Below are 19,225 nucleotides of genomic sequence, written 5' to 3' on the forward strand. Positions count from 1 at the left end.
TACATGTTGAGGCATGCATAAATGGACCAAAGTGTGCCAGAATAGTCTGTTAATGTTCCCGTTCTCATTAATGTGCAACATTTGTGTAAAAAAAGACCTTCAAAAGACCTTGGGAGATCGTCAATAATCATTAGGAGGCTGTAACATGCCGTCTCTCCGGCACAAACGATGAAAGTATATGTTCCTCAAATATTGTTGCCCTCACGTGTCACCGTGTCCTCCCTGCGCATGGGTCTGAAAACTGATGTGGTGCACAGTGGTCGCACAAGTACCTCGCAGTGGTAATTCGTCGTGTGCCACGCTCCTAAAGGTCACAGTAATCCAGCAGAAACTCAGGGTTCGGCATCGGCGTGTGGAAATAGGTGAGCGTACACAGTGACTTTAGAAATGCAAATGTGAATGCAGGGCGACTTAAGTATGTGTTGTAAATGTCAGAGCAATCTTCATTTGTGCTGATAAGAATCCCAGCTGCTCCGGCGGCAGCAGAAGGAACGCGTTTTTTAACTTTTCTGACTCCAAGGATGCGGGAGCTTTATAAGGCACCAGGTCGGCGGCATTCTGGGTACAAACCTCATGCAGCTCGTGTACGGAATGGGAATCTCCAGGCACGATCATAGAATGATTAGACATTAGGAGCACGAGATGGATTTTTCTTCAGCCGATACAGATTACTTACGATAACGTGGCTTCTCCTGGCCGATGCTAATAAGATGACCGATGTGTTTTAATAAGAAGTTCCTCGCCTGTAGTTTTTGCACACCTTAGGATAATTAAGGCTGAGTTGTAGTGAGCAAAGATGGATATTCGGTCTTAGAGTTGTTGGACTAGATTTGCCTTTTCTTGCAGAACACGTTTCGTGTGCTGCGGTTCTTCTTCACCTTTTTTTCCTCCTGTGTTTAGTGGCGGATCACGCAACAACACGCCATGCTTCCAAAGTCCATGTAAGCAATTTGACATTGTGTTATCTTTGATATTTATCAGCTATCATTTCACTATAAACTTATTCCACTTTAAATATCATTGGAAGAAAGGCTGCCTGCAGAACATAGTACAGTAGTTAATTATAATTAAAAATGGAAGGTAAAAGTGATTTGTATTTATTTAGAAGCATCTCTATAATCAATGCATCTTGATTCATCAAAATCTTTACTTTCTACACGTGATTGATGACGTGGGCTGCAAAAAAGGGATTAGCTTGAGAGGCCCTTCCCAGAGTTGGTGTTTGGTTTGTCCCTTCTGGGCTTCTGTAGCAGCATGGCAGACTCTGGAAGAGACACCTCTCCCTCTGTCGGTGTTAATATATTTGTTTAAGGTAACGAAGTGCAACAATTCATAGTTTCAGATGAACCCCCTAAATCCTACGCACTAGAACTTTAAAATAAACAGACATTGCACTTCCATTATCTCTGCTCCTTCTGCTTCTCTTCATCAAAACTCAAGAAGCAGCCGAGCTTACAACATGAACGTTATGTCTCACCATCTGGAGGGAACGTGCACGTCTTACAAACTTCTTCTTCTTCTGAGAGAAAGTCGTGATGCATCAACATTTTGATGTTCATCCTCTCCAGGCCTGTTCTATGCCATGTTTTTATTATAAGACTGCACATTTAGTATCAATATTGGGTGAATTAGGTTGAAAATCTGCCCGAAAGGTTTTGAAAATTGCAATTTTTTGTGCACAATTACTGGTAAATTAACAAAGCCAAACGCCTCAGAGTGGAGAATAAGACGTTGGTTCGTCACAAACACTGACACGGCTGCGCCTGATATATCAGAGGTGAGACTGTACAAATGTTACACTCGCTTTTGGATGGGAGCCACTCGGGGCCAAAGCAGGTCTCCGCACTAGCCACTCATAATCATCCTGTTAAAGTCAGCGATATTTTCTCCATCTGCTATTTTGGCCACGTGTCCTGAGCAAGAAGCACAATGGAAGAAAACACCGCCCGAATCGGACACCCCGCGGTGCCTTATCTGCCATCACCCGCCATTCGCCCCAGTTGGTGCCTTTTTTCATTTCATAACCGCGAGTGCAGCGAACAGCTGGAATGACAGGAACGGGAGCTGCTCGAGTGAGACCCTGGGCTGAAAACCTGCCAATAACACCTGTAAGCCCAACGAGCCTGTACATTTTTACCACTTCTCACGGTTTTCAGCTTGCAGACCCTTGAAATGCTCTTAGACATGTCTGACTTACTGATTTTCAACAAGTCTCTAAAGTGCCTCATATGAAAAAAAAAAAAAAAAACCTTTCGAGGTGGCAGTGTGTGTGTTTTACCAGAAACTTGAAACACTGTGGGGCGCAAATAGCCGAGCCATGAGAGACATGATTTGTATGTAATGAGATGAATGAGTGGGAGAGCTCTGTGTGGGCATGTGTGTGCATGTGTGTGTGTGTGTGTGTGTGTGTGCTTATCCTACGCAGCCTACGCTATGACTGGCTTATCGGGGGATTTTGTGCACAAGGAGTAGGATGATTCGAATGTTGGAAGACCACTTGTGGCCTACCTGGCTTTTGCTAATCACACCAACGCTGCTGCTGCTGCTGCCGCTTCTCCATCTTACAGTCAGAAGAAAAGGCGGCTCAGCAAACGCAGTGTATTTGTTACAGCTCTTTCTCTCGTGTGTTTTGTTCTGTTTTACCACAATTGATTTTTGAACAGAGGTTATCTGAGTAAATCAAAAAATATAAGAGTAGGAGCATGTCCTGGGCTACATATGCGGGTTTGTTAGAGGTGTGTCTTCGGAGAGGGATATATGTAGACATAAAGATCTCAAGAAAATGCCACAGCGCTCCGTTTTTGAAGGTGCTTGATGTACGTCAACTCCCCGGCAGCCGTCTCCAGCAGCGGAGAGCATCGTAAAGTCTCGTTTTGCCTGCGCTTCCATCAGTTGAATCGCTCTGTGGGGTGCCTCTCCTCCATCCCCTCATGTTGGACTGAGGTCAGACAGGACACTGCAGTGACTCACTGTCACCTCTTGAGGTACAAAGTGGCATTACGATACAGGATGGACAGAGACTATAGCTAGTTAGAATGCTAACTTCACTAGATATCTTCGCGAAACATTACATAGACTTCTTGATGTAATGTTCCTCCACATTCTGTTGATAACTTTTCTGAATTTTTAAACGTTCTAAAGGAAACATATGCTCATTTTCAGGCTTGTCATTTCAATTTTAGCTCACTACTGGAATGTTTATGTGCTTTGAACGCTCAAAAAAAACACATCGGATGTCTCACATTATCCACTGCTGCTGCCCTGTAAGCTGTGTTTTAGCTCCTGTCTCTTTAAGGCCGCACAGTCTGCTCCGATTGGTCAGCTCAGACACACCTGAGACCAGCACCGCTAGCAACAACAGAGCAGTTGTGCTGAATCGATTCTTTTGTGCCAAACCAGCTGCTAGGCACGAATTATGTAAATTATGTAGTGTGATGTAACAAAATCACAGAACTGAAGGCGAGGGAACTGACGAGGTATTTCAGGAGCTGTGTTTTCTGTCAGAGAGAGGAGTTTCTGTTGGTGTGGACATTTTTTTTTTTTTTACTTTCACCCACACCCTGAAGGAAAGGAATTGGTCTCCTTTAAGCCAAAATTCTCACATATGGCTCCTTAAATCTATTGAAATGCCTTTATTGTCTCGGCATGGTCGTGTTGGACCTCAACAATTTGTCTCAGCGCCCTCTGACTCCCTGGCGAAGGCTCGATGCCAAAATGTGTTGGAGTTTGTTGTGACATTAAAGGCAGTTGAACAGTTTGAAAGAGAGCGCCTTGGAGTTTCCCTGCAATTTTTTAGAGGTTATCTGAGTCCATTTTTTTTTTTTCTTTCTTCAGCCTCGGCAGACAGAGGCAATTTAAATCGCGCTCGCTCTGCACGGAAATGAGTAAAGCCCGCTGCAAGCCGCTGCGAGGCAAATCAGATGTCTAGTTTACAGTGATGTTCAGCTGATCCCTGTTTTGCTTTGGGCGAGTGGGCTTTTGCTTAATTGTTGCTGAATAGTTTATGAGGTTTGTCATGTCGGGGCAGGGACAGCCTAAAGTGCTGCGGGCGATGATGTTTTTAGTTTTGTTCTTTTAAAAGGTGAATCAAATAAATGAAAAACCCCGGGAACAGAATCAGGAGTCGCTGAGCACACGGGCTGAAGTTCTGTTCCGGATTATGAAAACAGGTTCGGCCAGGTTTGACTCGGCTCAGAGAGATCTCGCATGTCGTCCACAGCGTCATCAGCGATGATAAGACATTTCTCACCCTTATAAGAGGATAGAAGATCATGTGCTGTGTAGAGATTTAATGTTAAACACGCCATCCTGCTTAATAGTTCACCATCACTTCTACTTGACAAACAAGACTGGATTATTTTTTTTCTTTTCATGATGAAAAAAAAAACCTCAAAGTGAACAGAAACAAACAGAGAGGCAGGCAATATTGCTGGGTAATCCACATCCGGAAAAAAAAAAAAAGAAAAAAGAAAAATAAAAAGTCAGATCTCGGTTAGAGAGGGATGCTGGCTCAGTGAAGCGTGTGCAGCTGCAGAGTGGAGCTCTCTTCGCCCTCGTGCACGAGCGTGAGCATGGAGGTTTTTTTCATTCCCCCTTTTTTTTTTTTTTTTCTTTTTTCAATTCTTCACTCTTTTCCCTGCAGCGCTTTACCTCACAGTCTGGGATTCAGTATCCAAATACAAAAAACAAACAAAATAGAGACTCCCTCTCCGTATGTGATTTGATCTCTCACAATCTCATTTTTTTTTTTTTTTTCGTTTTCATGTGATGGACAAGAGAGTTTCTGTGCACACCGCGCTGAATAATGTGTCTGAAAGGCGGGTTATCTTGAAGAAAACCCGGCAGAAAAAAAAAACCTACACACATCCAGTGACAGCTCTCATACAAAAAACATATCCTAAGCCATCCCACCATTCGGATTCGTTCCTTCCCCTCGTCTCTCTCCACATGTCACCCCCCCCCCCGGGGGCGAGGTGCCTCTTTTGTCTGCGATATGATGTGGTGTCTCCACATTTTGAAAGCATGCAAGAGTAGGTAAACAGCATCAAACTGAATGAAAGTGCATCCGGTGGTGTTGTGTAAGGGGACTGGTGGACCTGCGAGCCCGCTAAGTGTCCGCGTATGCTAAGTGCACTGGGTCACCTTGGTTACTGCAGATTCAAGCAGAAGAAAACGAGGACAAGGGCGAGCCGAGGATTGAGAGGTCATTCACCGGTTGCCTCTTTTTGACCAGCGAGCTAATGATAACCGTTGTGTTATTTGACTCTTTTTTTTTTTTTTTTTAACTCACCTCGCTGCAGGTAACACAGCTCTTCACAGCTTCGACTATTCATGATCCGCCCATTGGTGCCCGTGTTTGCTTATGCACACACAAACACACCGACCGATAATGGGAGTCATTTTGTTGGCAGAGGAGGTTCGCACTGTAGGTGAGACAAACATCGAGGCATCTCTGCAAGTTTTGTTGTGGCTCAAAGGCTTGTGTCCTGGCAGCGCGGGGTGACGGGGAACACGGAAAGCTTTTTTTTTTTTTTTTTTGTAGGTTATTTTTGGTCGGAGTCCATGAAAAATTCAGCGGTCACTCAGTTAGTACAACGCGAAGGAGGAGAATCCGGAGGGGGCAAAGTGTCTCGTGGATGTATATTTAAGTGAATGCATTTGGGTTTTTGACCCCTTTTAAAAAAAAAAAAGGGAGTGATGCCACGTGCCGTTTTGTTTTGCTTTGTTCCCCACGACCTTCCTTGTAAAATACTGAGGTTATTACTTGTTTTGTGTCCAAAACATCAGAAAAAAAAGAGGTCATGAGAGAGAAAAAAATCCAGCAAAATTCCTCTACCGCCTCTCATGTGCCTTCCATCCCTGGCCTGGAGTGATACATCAGCCTCTACATCTTCCTCCTCTTCCACCACCTCCTCCTCCTCCTCCTCCTCCTCCTCCTCCTGTCCATTCTCATCAGCCACAGGCATTTCACTGCACAATGCAATATTGTCGAGCATTCAGCAGCACACAACAGCAGTACAACGAAGAGAAGTTGGGGCATGCTCGAGCGGCAGCACCGAAGCCCTCTCTGTGTAACCCAAAGGTGAAAATGGTGGCTTCTGGTTTAGTGATGCACAATGAGGGAATTATTTGAATAATCTCCTTTTCCTCTTACCGCAGACACACTTCAAAATACATATTAATTAGGCTCAATGTGCAAGAAGAGAAAATCTGCTCCCAGGTTTTTTTCAACGTCCATATTTTAAAATCCACACGGCGCCTTTTGTGCTTCGTGAGCAGATCAGGATATTCAGCCTATTCACAATTTTCGAGGGAGAGCGGGCAATGGTGAGGAAGAGAAGGCACGCGAGGGAAAGGAAGTCTCAGGTCAAACCACCAGTAGCGTCTGTCTGGTTGCTTTGATTGTCGAAGCACACTGCAGCGCGGTGGGCTCGAGCAGCAGCAGCAGCAGCAGCAGCGGGGTTTACCTCAGGTGACTGTTCTGTCGCGAGGAAGACTGCCGTTAATTTAGCTTGATCTTGTGTCTAAAAAGCTCTCAAAGAGCCGAAGCTGTTGCTTGAAAGGGCTTCCGACCTGCAGGTCAGCCCGGAAGAGCTCAAGCTTTTCAAGGATTTTGGTTTAAATGCAGACGTGCAGCATCTCAGAAGTCCGTTTCTGCGCAGCACGTGCAATAAAGCTGTCAGAGGATCCTGCATATTATACCTTTAAGCTGAGGTGTTTGATTGTTTTATTGCTGATGGTAATGATGCAGATGTTAAGGAGGGTTTGAGTGCATCAGCGCTCCCCTTGCTCAGCAGCGAGGGGATTTCTTGTCCAAATTGAACACATTAATGGTTAATGATGTGATGCAGCGTAAATGATCTGACTGACTAAATGTTTCAGATTGTTTCTCTCATTGTCACTTGAGCTTCTGCGCACAGAAAGTGTGTGACATCTGGCCGTTAGTGTTCAGTGAGCATGTTTGTACCGTGTCAGCACAATGTACGAACTAGTAATTATTTTATTTTGATTGGGTGGAATATTGAAATTGCAGCCGTCAATAAAATGTTGAAAGGAATATTTTGACATTTTGTGAAATGCACTGATTCTCTTCCTTTTGCCGAAGAAGTGTATTCCCCAAAATGCCAAAGTATGCTTTAAAGATGCACTTCAGTTTCAGTTTCCCTCTTTTACAATGCAGCTCACGAGCGTACTTATTATACCTTAGTTATTGATGATTTCAGTGGATGGATGCTATCGCGAGACATAGCCACAGTCAGTCAGTCACTTCCCCCTTCGAGAGTCTGACAACATGCTAGTTGTGTATTTGGATGTGAAGAAGTCGATGTAAATCAGATGTTCAGATGAAGGTCATAAGAGGGAATTAAATGAATCCTCTGTGGTCCTTCATCACTGGTCAGCATTTATCTACTGAAAGCTGGTTTTGCTTGGCCAACTGTTCAACAGCGATGAAATGACACGATTTGGTCACTCTCGAGGTATATATCTGCATCTCATCCAGACGTCTGATATGAGTTGACCTGAAAGAAGCTATGAGTCCTTATATTTTCGGAATTGAATTTAAATGCAGCATGTTAGCTGCATTTGGGAAAAATCCTCTCATTATAGGGCAGGATTTAGCAGTTACAGATTTAGCGGATACTGATGAATTTTCTGAGGAATCGTAACTTAGGATGGCAAAGACTCAAAATAACATAACATAGCAGCAAGTCTGTTGTTAGGTCCGTATTGCAATGACGGTGAAGACGAGGAGCAACATGAACACTACTCAAACAGAAGCTGCTGGGGAAGCTAATGCTGATAGCCTTTAAGACGAGCTCACATTGACATTAGCCTTCAGGAAAAGCTAACACTGACTGTTGCCTTTAGTAGCAGCTAACACTGATGTTAGCCTGTTAGCTTAACATTTTGCATGTATTAATGGGTGGCTCACTTATGATGCAGCTCAAATTTTACATCTGTCCATTACAGCAAGCTAGCTAGCCGGTGACAAGTGTAGTGGCACAGCGGTCGTCATGGATACAGGCCGTGTCATGAACAGATGCTTGATTGAAGAACCAAGTTAAGCTTACAGTTCTAGTTGGGTTTTCATAAGTCAAGATACAAGGTCTCAGAGAGGATATTGAGCCTCTGAATTGTCTGTACCCGAAGGTCGGACAAACAGAATTTTTTTCTGTAAGGTTGCGATTTCATAGTTCTCCTGTTTTAGTATTCCAGCCGGTGAATATACTCTCCAAGCTAATGGTAATATTTATTTCCCTTCAAATGCTCATTTTCCTCAGAATCTGACAGGTTATAAAATGTCACCAGCGCAAAGATTTACGCCCCTGATTTTTCTTACTTTTCGCGTTTGGCTCCTCTCTATCCAGACGTGTGGCTGAAGCGAGAGGAGGGATGATTCAAAGCAACATAACTCACATCCACCTTGAAAGCAATCATTAAAAACATGTCATGCTATTCCTCTGAGTGTATTAGTCAGATTTATGTGGAGTGGACTGCTTATGGCACGGTAGCGGCTCTAGAGACCGCGGTGTGTGTGTGTTTGTGTGTGTGTTTGTGTGTGTGTGTGGCTCAGCATCATGAGTGTTAGCAGCAAACAGATGCTGCCTCCCTTTTAACATACATGAGATGTGTCGTTTTTTTGTTTTTTTTTCCTGGAGGATCAAGTTCAAATGAAGATCCCGCGGTTGAACTCCACCGCGGGATCATCACGTATGACGAGGCTGACGTCCCGCTTTGTGTGCATATTCAGTAGCTGAAGGAAGAGATGCATGGCTGACAGTGTTGCTAGGAGACCACACACAGCGACTAGTGTGAGAGGCTTGATTTCACCTCCCTCCCCCATTCTGTAGTCTGGCTGCCTTTCACTGTGTTTTCTATCCTCTCTCCTCCTCGTGCTCGCCTCCATTTGCTTATTCCCTCCACTCTCATATTGCCCTCCTCGATATTCCTCCTCCATCAGTCTGCCTCCAGTTTTCCGCCTAATCATATTTATCTTCAGCCCCGTTGATCCCTCTGTGACTCTCCATTTATTGGCTTCCCCCAGTTTTTCACCGTGCCCCCCCCTCCGCCCTTCTGTCTCCCTCCTGCTGCCTCCTCCTCCTCTCTAGCTGTGTGCATCTCAAGCTGCTCGTTTTCTTCTCCTCCTCAACGTTTTCACTCCGTCCACTGCTTCCTCCCGTCTTCTCTCTCCGTTTGTTCCTCCGGCCGACACTGCATCGCTGTGTGTCGGGCTGCGGGTTCAATATATGACTCTGTACAGCAGTGGGCAGGAATATGTTGTAGGGTTGGGGAAAAAATGTAATAAACTCGTGCAGGTTAGGTCGCATATATAGGTTACCTTGCGTCTTCAGATTTATGGAAGCAGCTAGTTTATCATTTCTCGATTAATCAGGTAGTGCAGTGTGTTAGTTTTGGGGAATACATTTTAATCTGAAGATTTTTAATGCCTGAACAAACTGAATAAGCATATTTATTTTTGTGTATGTATTTGGCGGACCCTGCCACATTTTTAACCTTATTTATTCAGTTATGGAAAAAACAATTAGAGTTCGTGAGTTCGTATTTTTACCTCTGACTCTTAATTTCTTCTCCAAAACCATATAGTGCCCCTTTGAGTTCACTAACTTTAGACAATATTTAGACTTTTTTTGGTGTTAAAAGTTTACTCAGACAGATTAATCATTGGTCAAAACAGTTGGCAGTTAATCGATTAATTGTGTCGCTCTTGAACGTACACCATTCATTAAATAACACGTGTCCTACTGACTTCTTTCCCTCTTACTGTTGCATACTGAGCACAAAGTTTAATTGTGCTTACTTTCTATCTAATTCAGCCTTGAAGGCGATTCAAATCTGAACATCCTGTTACATATGAGAGCCTGTCAGTCCGAGGACTCGCTGTGCAGCAGAAATAAGAAGATGTGTATAATGAACAAGATGTTCTATCTGCCCTCCAAATCGAATTACTTCTGTTCAAGCTGCTTTGCAAAGGCAAAAGCATCTTATGAATGCTTTTTTTTTTCTTTTGTCATTAATAGACGGAGGAGGCAGGCAGGTTCTGGTAATGGTGTCTTGTTTCAAATCGCAGTTTTTGTGGATGTCTGTCTGAAACACAAAGGGGATTATATCCACCGGACTAATTGAATGTGTATTTTGAAAAATGTCTCAGAGAAATATTGCCCCTACATCGAGGCCCAAACCAGCGCTGTGATGTGTGCCTCCGCTCTGCAGCGTTACTGCCTCACTCACAGTGAGGTGCAGCAACACCACAGTACCACTTGCTGAGGTGGAGGCTGAATGGCAGCGGGCTGCAGCACACAGCGTTCCAGAAGTGTTAAATAAGTGGCAGTGAAAGACCATTTTAGACAAGGGGAAGCAAAGTTCTTTGACTGCATCATATTTCACTCGTAACTCCGCTCTCTCAAATGATGAGAGCATTTCCATTTTTTTTTCTCTGTCGATTATGATCTAGATTCTTCCGTCATCAGTAACCCGCGAACAAATCAGCTGCTGTGCATTTGCAATTACGCGCCGCACACCCTGTGTGTGCTCTAAGCATGTGCGGCAGATATGAGTGTGTGTGTGTGTGTGTGATCTGTTTGCTTATGTGCATGAGTGAGTAGTCTGCAGCGTTGCATGCAGATCCAGCGACATGAATCATGGCTCCATCTGCCTCCTGGTTCTAATGAGAGGAATTCAAGCGACTCCTGACCCTGTAGATGCTCCTGAAACAACTCGCTAAATGCTCTGAATTTATTTAAGATTTAAAGTGACTCCGGGGATTGGTCGCAGCCAACCTATATGAGCGCACCGCATGTTTTGTGTCGGCCTGTAAAAACTGGTCGTAGCTCAGTTTGATGAGGCAAACCTGCCCGTAGATGGAACGCGAAGGTCTCCTGGTTCTTTTACTCGGCTAATTGCACACCAACCCACAGCATGTAATGCGGCAATTGCAGGGCTGCCGGCTCAGCTGCCAGATCCTAGAAACCCAAATCAAAGCTCCAGTTAACAAAAGCCCAACCTACAGCCGCAGCTCCCTAACCTAATTAACATTGAGTCAGCAAGCATGGCGGCAGCAGCGGTCGAGGTTGTGGTCAGGACTGTGGGATACAGGAATAGCAGTAGCCACGCTGACACACTGGATGACACACTGGGCCGTGACAAAAGAATCACACACAGCTACACATCTCGACATGCCGCCTCGTCCAGGTGACAGCGCCTGATGCTCCCACTGTGGCTTTTTGTGCCTCCGCTCTGGCAACAGCCATAGCCGGAGGCATTATGTTTTTCCGGTTTTGTCTGTGCAGCCCGCTCTTGTGGATTCAGTCTCTCAGGAATGCCTGATGAGCGATGAAATGTCTTCAGTGTCGGCTCCGACCGCCCCTTCGACTCAAAGGTCAAGGTCACTGTGAAATGACAAAACGTGGTTTTGTGTTTTTTCAGCCCTAACTCAGGATTTTTTTGCTCTTAGTATGACAGAATTTCACAAACATTTCGAATAGGATGAAAATGATGAAGTGATGACATTCTCTATGCAAAAGGTCGAAGGTCAGCTTTTCTGCGACCTCGTGAAGTTCTGCAATAACTTGAAACTACTGATTGTTGAGCGCTCGTGCTGCGGGAAGAACTTCACAGTCAAAATGTGAAGACGTGTGTGAAGCGGGGACGTCGACTCGAGTCATTGTGACAACTCAAGTCACCGTTTTGAGGAAAAACTGACTTGGGACTTGCCTGCGACTTGAACCAAATGACTACGTTCTCTTGAATTTGTAGCTTCTTTGCAGCAACATCAACATTTTGAAGGTTTGTCTTCTGTCGTGGCTTCAAATTTGCGCTGTGCCAGATTCAACTTCACTGGCCAAGCATGTGAACGCATACTGTAGAAGGAAGAACTGACACATACAGCAGAACAAGAGCAACAAAGCTGAATAAAATCGAGTCAAATTCTCGATGACAAATCACAAGGGAGGTTTTATAATCTTTACAGCGAATGACATCATTTATCTTGGACCCCTTGACCTGGATGAGGAATATCTTCCATTTATGGGCAAAATGGAAGAAACCTCGGGAAGAGCAACAGGGGAGGGATCTGTACGGAATAGACCAACATTAAGCTCACAGGTTTGATTAATGTGACTCTCTCTAAGTGAAGAAATTATCCTTTGAAATCATTGCCATGAATTACACTTCTTTCCTCGAAATCTTCCCCACACATTTGATCAAAGGCTGGTCAGACATGGAGGTAAACTCCAACTTGACTATGAAGAGCCATAAAATCCACAAGTCGGTAAATCCTAGTTTGTTTTATGGTGAGATGCGCTTGAGATATTGTTCTAACAGTGAGGCCGCCGTGCAGTTGGTGGTAAATGTGGTTTGAATGGTCCTGAATATGTACAGAATTAGGAGAGCCATTACGCCGCTGGAATGTGTAAATGTCATGTATTTTTTATGGCCCTTTTATGCTGCTCGCATCCTTAGTCAAGGAGTATAAAAGCATAATGTAGAGCTCATTAAACCGGATTCATGGGCTGTTTCATCGGAGCATGTTGTGGTTTTAAAATGTATCAAGAGGAGAGCGTGATTAGCTTTGTAATATGTTTCATTTCAGTTCGGATTTTCTGCTTTTGTGGGACAGAGGACTATTTAACTACCAAGCACTTTACTGACTGTACTGCACAAGCACACACAAAACAGATGATGAGATCATAAAATATGATGCATGATAGCATTTCGTACGAGACATATTCAGTCGATTAATAAATTATTCGACTGACAGAAAATCATTTGCCAACTGCTGCTTTTTATTTGAGTGAATTTAACAGAGCTTTACTCCAGTAAATGTAACAAAGTACAGATTCTGAAGGGTGCTCAAAGTAAAAAGTATCCCTCCGAATTACTTTTCTGCTGGCCAATTCTCTGCAAAGTTAACTGAACCTCACGTCATATTAATATAATTCAAAGACTATTAAACTTAAAGCTAGAATCAGTGGGATTTGTCCCAGCTGTTCATGAATGCACCAGAAAGATAGTTCATAGTTGAGTCCCATCGCTGGACATCTAATATCGACAGTTTGGGCTCGATAAGTGTCGTAAATAATCGATATTTGCTCTCAGATGGATTACAACCAAAGTAACAGGCCTGTCGTGAAAATGTTAGTAGTGCAAAGTGCTGATTTAGTGTTTAACTATGGGAAGTAAAGTTGTCAGAGAATTAAAGACTCGAGCGATGTACAGATACCTGAAAAATCTACTCAAGAACAGTAACAGTATTTGTACTTTCCAGCCTATGGATTTTAATCATTTGGACTTTAATTGTAACAGTGTATTTTCACAGCGTTGTATCCGTACTTTTACTTTAAGTAACAGATCTGATTACTATGGAGCATCTCATACGAAGCCACCGATTCAGTTTGGGTCACTGACAGTGCTGCTGCACTCAAAACAAACAGTTGCCAAAAGCACTAATGATAATGCTCCAGCGTCCACCAATAAAAAACGTTCAATCTGTTTCTATTTATGACGGAAAAACACTGGAAACGTGCGTCAGCTGACAGCTGTGCTTTTCTTAGCCAATTGCGCTGCACACTCACATTCTCCAGCGTGGAAACACAGTTGGGCCCTCCGATATCTGCCCCACAACAAGCCTGACTTCTCATGGGGCTGAGCGTGAGTAGGAAGCTGTGCATGCGCTACATATGACAAACCACATTACTGTCTGGCTAGCAGACAGGCTTAGCTAGGCCATCCCGGGGCCTGCAGCCAGGGACGCTCTGCAGCTGAGTTACCATGCTTACTCAAATATTCATAACTGGATAATGAAAATATAAATAGTTTTCATGTGATACGCTAGAGGTTGGGGTAAACAAAACTGCGAGCTCCATCATCATGCATCACTGTGTCTGTGCTTTGAAGGCTGCCAGTTGGAGTAATGGGCAGGAGTGTTCTCTCTGACACAGCAGGCATGATAAGCAATGACTCCCCTAAAGTTCTGCCAGTAATTTGGGTTTGATTATTTGGGTTTCATGGTGTGTCTCCGCATCGCAAAGTAATCACTGTCAATCTCGCCAGCTGCAAGTAGGCTGGGAAGCTGTTGAACACGTTTTTTTTTTTAAAGATTAATGAGCTCAAACGTTGCCCTTGTTTCTTCTTGTTTAGGTGAGTTGGAGGAGGCTGCCTGTGACATACGTCCCCTTCTCCCGGGTCTTCTTCTATACCATGAGCTCTGGCTCTGCCCAGGATGTGGCAGTCGAGCATTTCCTGCGTGACATAGAGAGGCGAAGCAAGCGGCTACACTGCGCTGTGATAGGCTGCGAGGAGGAGAGACCCCGCAGCGACATGAACCTGCTGTATCGTAAGAGCCGTTTGGACTGGAGGCAGAGGGACCAAGAGGGCAGCAAAAAGAGGTGAGAGGATCAGCTCACAGGAGCTCTGCATGTATGGGATTACATTAGGGTTCAGTTCACTGGGGATATAAACCTCTTAGCCGGCGTGAATGAGTTTAATTTCAAAATCTTAATTCCAAGCACAGTTCATGAAGCCGGAAGGGTTGGCGCCTTGGGCAAATTTGCATAGAAGGGCTTCATAATGAAGTTATTATGTCCTGTAGATGAGATAAACTACTATAATGTAAGGCAAGGTGTCAGAGGGCACAACTGAAGAAGAACGTATCTGAGTACACGTGTGATTATTTTGTCTTACCTTGTGTATTTTGATCAGAGGGTCTTACCTTTAAGCTCCAGCGAGGCAGTTTGTTCTGAATCCAGTACAGAGCAGGAGGAGGAATGTGGGTCAGCTGCTCCTTTAACACTTCTCTTTTGAAAATCCAAGTTGTCCTGTGAAGTGAGAAGAATTCCAAAAAAAATAAAAAAGTTTGGTTGCATCGGTGAAGACAGAGGCGTTGTGTAGGTTGCCAAAAAGTTTATTTCGAGCGCATGCAAACTGTTTTCTATCAACAGAAAGTGGATTAAGAAATATCTTTATGGAAGATTTAGTAACAACAGGAAGTGCGCGTCTAAAGCTCAGCCTGCCATCGGTGGTGGAAAGCGAATAAATTTGCTCAAGTACTATACTTACATACATTTTTCATGTATTTTAACTTTACTTCAGTGTTTCCAATGTATGCCACTTAAAGGCCAATTTTCACATTAAAGTGTGTTTGCAGGTCTTGGGGAGTCAAAGCCTTTTTTGACTCCAGAGGAAGCTGCATGTAATCTGATAAATAGCTGTAAACCACTGAATGGTTATATTGCATTGTGGGTAATGTAGGCGCCAGGTTCTGCTTTTGGCTCCTTAAACTGTTGGACGCATTAAACTATTAAACAAATGATGACAGTTGATGCAGAAGTTCCAGAGCTTTCACCTTTTTACTCCACACATTCGTCTTTTGAAAAATGGTTTCCTACATTACCCACAATGCAGCTTAACCACTGAGTGACATCACTGGAGACATGCCGTTTCCTCTGGAGCCACAAAAGGCTTTGTACTACTACTTTAGACTAACGCATATGCAGTAGTACTTCCCAACACACGAGATTGGCGGAGTTATTCTTTGCAGTTTGACAATATTGAGTATTAAACCAGTGTTTCCTGACCTTTTTGGCTCGTGACACCTATGAAAAATGTTAATTCGGGCTCCTTGTCATGTTGCAGATGTTCCACCAAATAATTAATTACCCTGTAAACTTTTTAGAGATCTTTTAAGCGACTGATTGATGCCCAAATGCGTAGAATTATCCAATAATAAAAATAAACAAATGAAAATGAACGTATATATCATAACTTAGTTTTGTCCAATCCCGTCAATCATCTCACAACCCATTTAATTTATTGTGTGACCATTTGGAGGGTACGGCTGACCCACAGGTTGGGATCCACCGGACTAAACTACCCCACAACAACTAACCAGCCATTGGTTAGGACTTTCGCATATAATGGAAACAGATGTGTTGGTACTTTTACATAAGTAAAAGCAATCTGAATACTTTCCTCCACCACACCCTGCCAGCACTGTTTCAGTAGGATTGAGGAGACGTTGTTAAACAGGGTGCAGTGTGTGTTCAGGGCTCTAATTTCTCCACCATTACACCACAGTTAGCTGCTGATGCATCAGCTCCAGCTTCTCTCTTTGGACGTCTTCCAGCAGAGGGGAAAAGTAATCATAATAAATCACAACGCAGACTAAGTGCTGGTCAATAATATTAATAACGCTAATAAGGATAATAGCAATTAAGTCTCGGATAAACATTTAATGTGATTTAAGATTGAAATCTAATTTATTCAAACTGACATACGGAGACAAAATAAAGCATTCAAAAAAAACCTATTTATTGTAGAGGTAATTCAGTTAGTCTACAAAACAGGTGTCAGCAGAATAAATCGTCACACTTTGGTGACAGCTTTTTTAGTGTTAAGTGCGTGCAAGCCCGTGATTATGTGCATCTGAGCGAGTGTTTTCGGGGACAGAGGAGAGACGCACTGTTCAAAAAGGGAGTCACCTATACTTCACCAAGCTCCACGCTGCGTACAGGCCTGTTTGTGCCGCAGAGGAGAAGGAGAACATCAAAGACAACAATTCAGTTTGTTTAGAGGCGCCGTCCGCTGCTTTGTGACTCACAGCAGTAATTGGAGGCACTCGTGTTGGCAGCAGAGATCAACGTCATGGCAGCTTCAAGCCAGTGGAGGTGTAGGGCAGCAAGTGGGACAGCGGGACATGATGAGCGATGAAAGCAGAGTCAGAGCAGCAGAGGTGAGAAGCAGGACATGACCGGCGATGATTATGAACAGGGGCAGGGTCAGCGAGGAGTCCGCACAGGGATGAAGGGGATGGAAACCAAATAGACTTCGAGGCAGGACCGACAGCGACCGCAGAGCCGGTGAGAGCGAGGGAGGGCGGAGGGACAGAGGAAGAGGTATGAAGGGCACCGGCAGACAGTTTGAGATCTCGAAAGGCCCTCAGGAGAGAAATCACATTTAAAAAGGCAGAGACGGCTGTGGAGATACAGAATGGTAAATAGGTGAGTTTCAATATGAGTTTTTAAAAATAGAGACTGTTTTTTTTTTTTGTGGCGCTAACACAGGCAGACAGACTATTCCCAGTAGTGATGACTGGTGGCAGAAAACCCTGCTGCCAGCTGAGGTTTTTTATTATTTCTTACAGAGAATACAGAGACCGGAGTGAATGGGCTGCCATGGGTGGAGCCCGTCACCTCCAGCGTATGTAAAGATAAACAGAGGACTGAAAAAGGCCTGCAAATTAAATCTAATGAAAGCAGTTCACTAACTGATATTCAAATTGACCATTTCAAAAAGAAAGAAATCATTAAAGTGTGGAAACTGCAAAAGGATTAAGAATGCAAATCAAAATCAATCGATTGATTTTGAAAAAAAGACTGGACAGCTAATTAAAGGTGTTGGAATCCACAAGTAAACATAATTAAAAGGAGATTATTTTTTAGTTTGCATTGATTGATTTCTTTTTTCCACATTTCAGCTCTGGTATCACTTGTTTAAAGGTGTTATTATGGCAACATTTTTGCTGTAAAGATTCATTTATTTTTTCCAGGGCTGCGCAATTATTCAAAATATAATCAAAATGCAATATGGCCAAGTGCAAGATCTGTATTTTTTCATTTTTTTCATTTTTTTTTTCCCAGTAAAAATTCAACAATTCCCACTAAAACATGAATTATATCACAATCCAAACATCTGTCAAAATACTTGCAATTTTTTTTTTAACCATGCCATGCTGCCAAATTTTATTTAATTTTTTTTTGTAATGTCAGAATGCAATTTATCAATTTACAAATTGTTTTATGACATTTATTTAGTCTCTCTCGGTCCTCCATAGAAATAGAGGTCCAAAGCCAATTAGGAAGGTTTGGAGAAACAACTTGCAGTCTGTTCAGGGTTTAAAAAAGAAGTCATGTTGGATTTAAAGGGGTGAAGTGTTAAATGTATTTGCTGGCAAGGACACTGTGTCTTAGTTTTGTATTGATATTTGAAAGAAAAGAACAATGCAGATATGGAAATTCATAAAAAAAAATAAAGATAAATCTCAAATAAACTTTAATGGTTGGAAACCTGCCTTGTTGATTTCCCCTGTATTGCAAGCAAAAATTAGGATTTGACCGAGAATAGGCATGGAGATCACTGCTAGAGTAGATCGCAGTGAGGAAACATATATCATTTGGTCGATTAAATGGCGGGTTGATAAATAATGGGACATGCATCCCAAACTGCAATTACCCTACACAGCCAGTAGGAGGATCTCTTATGTGAAGTCTAGACTTCAGGAATAAGATCATTTCGAATTCAAACTAAAGGTCTTATAAAGTTCTTGGATGATTTTGCGCTTAAGTTACAATTAACGCCTTGAGACCGGCGTTGTCGTCTACCATCAGACATTTAGGAATGATTTCATACTTTTGAACCATAAGTCGTAGCTGCGCCGTACCGGCAAGATCTCTGAAGTGACTCTTACAGCAGTTTAATGACCCAGCCAGGAATTCAGGTGTCTTTTGAGGGTCTTTGTACAGTGAATCCATAATAATGAATACAATATACGGTGTCTTCTGTCCTCTTGTCGGCGATTAGACCCGGCTAGCAATGAGGCTAACGGCCAGAGCTTTTCCAAAGAGCTATTTGACATAATCGTAGCTCTTTGAGAGGCTGAATAATCCAGCCTGGCAGTCGGGTGTCCATGGGGGGAGCTTCTGTTCAGTAAATACATAATGATATATCCAATATACAGTGAAAAAGAAATGTCATGTAAATAAAAACCTAAAATTAGGGGAAAATCTTAACTTGAATTTCAGGCAGACAAAGACAAAGTATTCATCGTGGAGATGTAGTCATGTATGTTGGTTGCTTAAAGGGCACCGACATACATGTGACTCACATGCTGGTGAACAGTACCACAATAATACTGTTAGAAAAAATCAACAGTGCTTCCTTGCTTTGAGTCAAACCACCAGGCAGTTCTGATTTTTTTCTTTTTTAATGTAATTTTTCCTCCTGACTCTCCCAGATCCATTTAAAAACTATGCTAGAGCCAACCCATAACTTAAGGCAATCAATTAAAGTGTCATGTCTTGTGTCAGTTATGTCAGTAAGGTCCAACAGAATGAGGGCGGCTGCACACCCAAACGTCGGCTGCTCAACCTTAACCCATCTCCAACTTTAACAAGAACTGACTTAACTGCGCCTAATTGCCCTTAAACCAGGA

General features: G+C 43.2%; 1 protein-coding gene across 4 annotated transcripts in view; it reads left to right on the top strand.

Annotated features, from left to right (window-relative positions):
- Positions 1-19,225, top strand: part of nyap1 (neuronal tyrosine phosphorylated phosphoinositide-3-kinase adaptor 1) — a 36,616-nt gene that overhangs the window by 6,386 nt on the left and 11,005 nt on the right. For 3 of the 4 annotated variants that reach the window (XM_030438467.1, XM_030438466.1, XM_030438465.1), the window contains one exon: positions 14,158-14,405. In XM_030438467.1, the coding sequence (XP_030294327.1) occupies positions 14,218-14,405 (188 nt within the window). In that variant the 5' untranslated portion in view covers positions 14,158-14,217. The other variant, XM_030438468.1, reaches the window with a different exon arrangement.

This window comes from Sparus aurata, chromosome 13, assembly GCF_900880675.1.
Source record: "Sparus aurata chromosome 13, fSpaAur1.1, whole genome shotgun sequence".
Classification (NCBI taxonomy): Eukaryota; Metazoa; Chordata; class Actinopteri; order Spariformes; family Sparidae; genus Sparus; species Sparus aurata.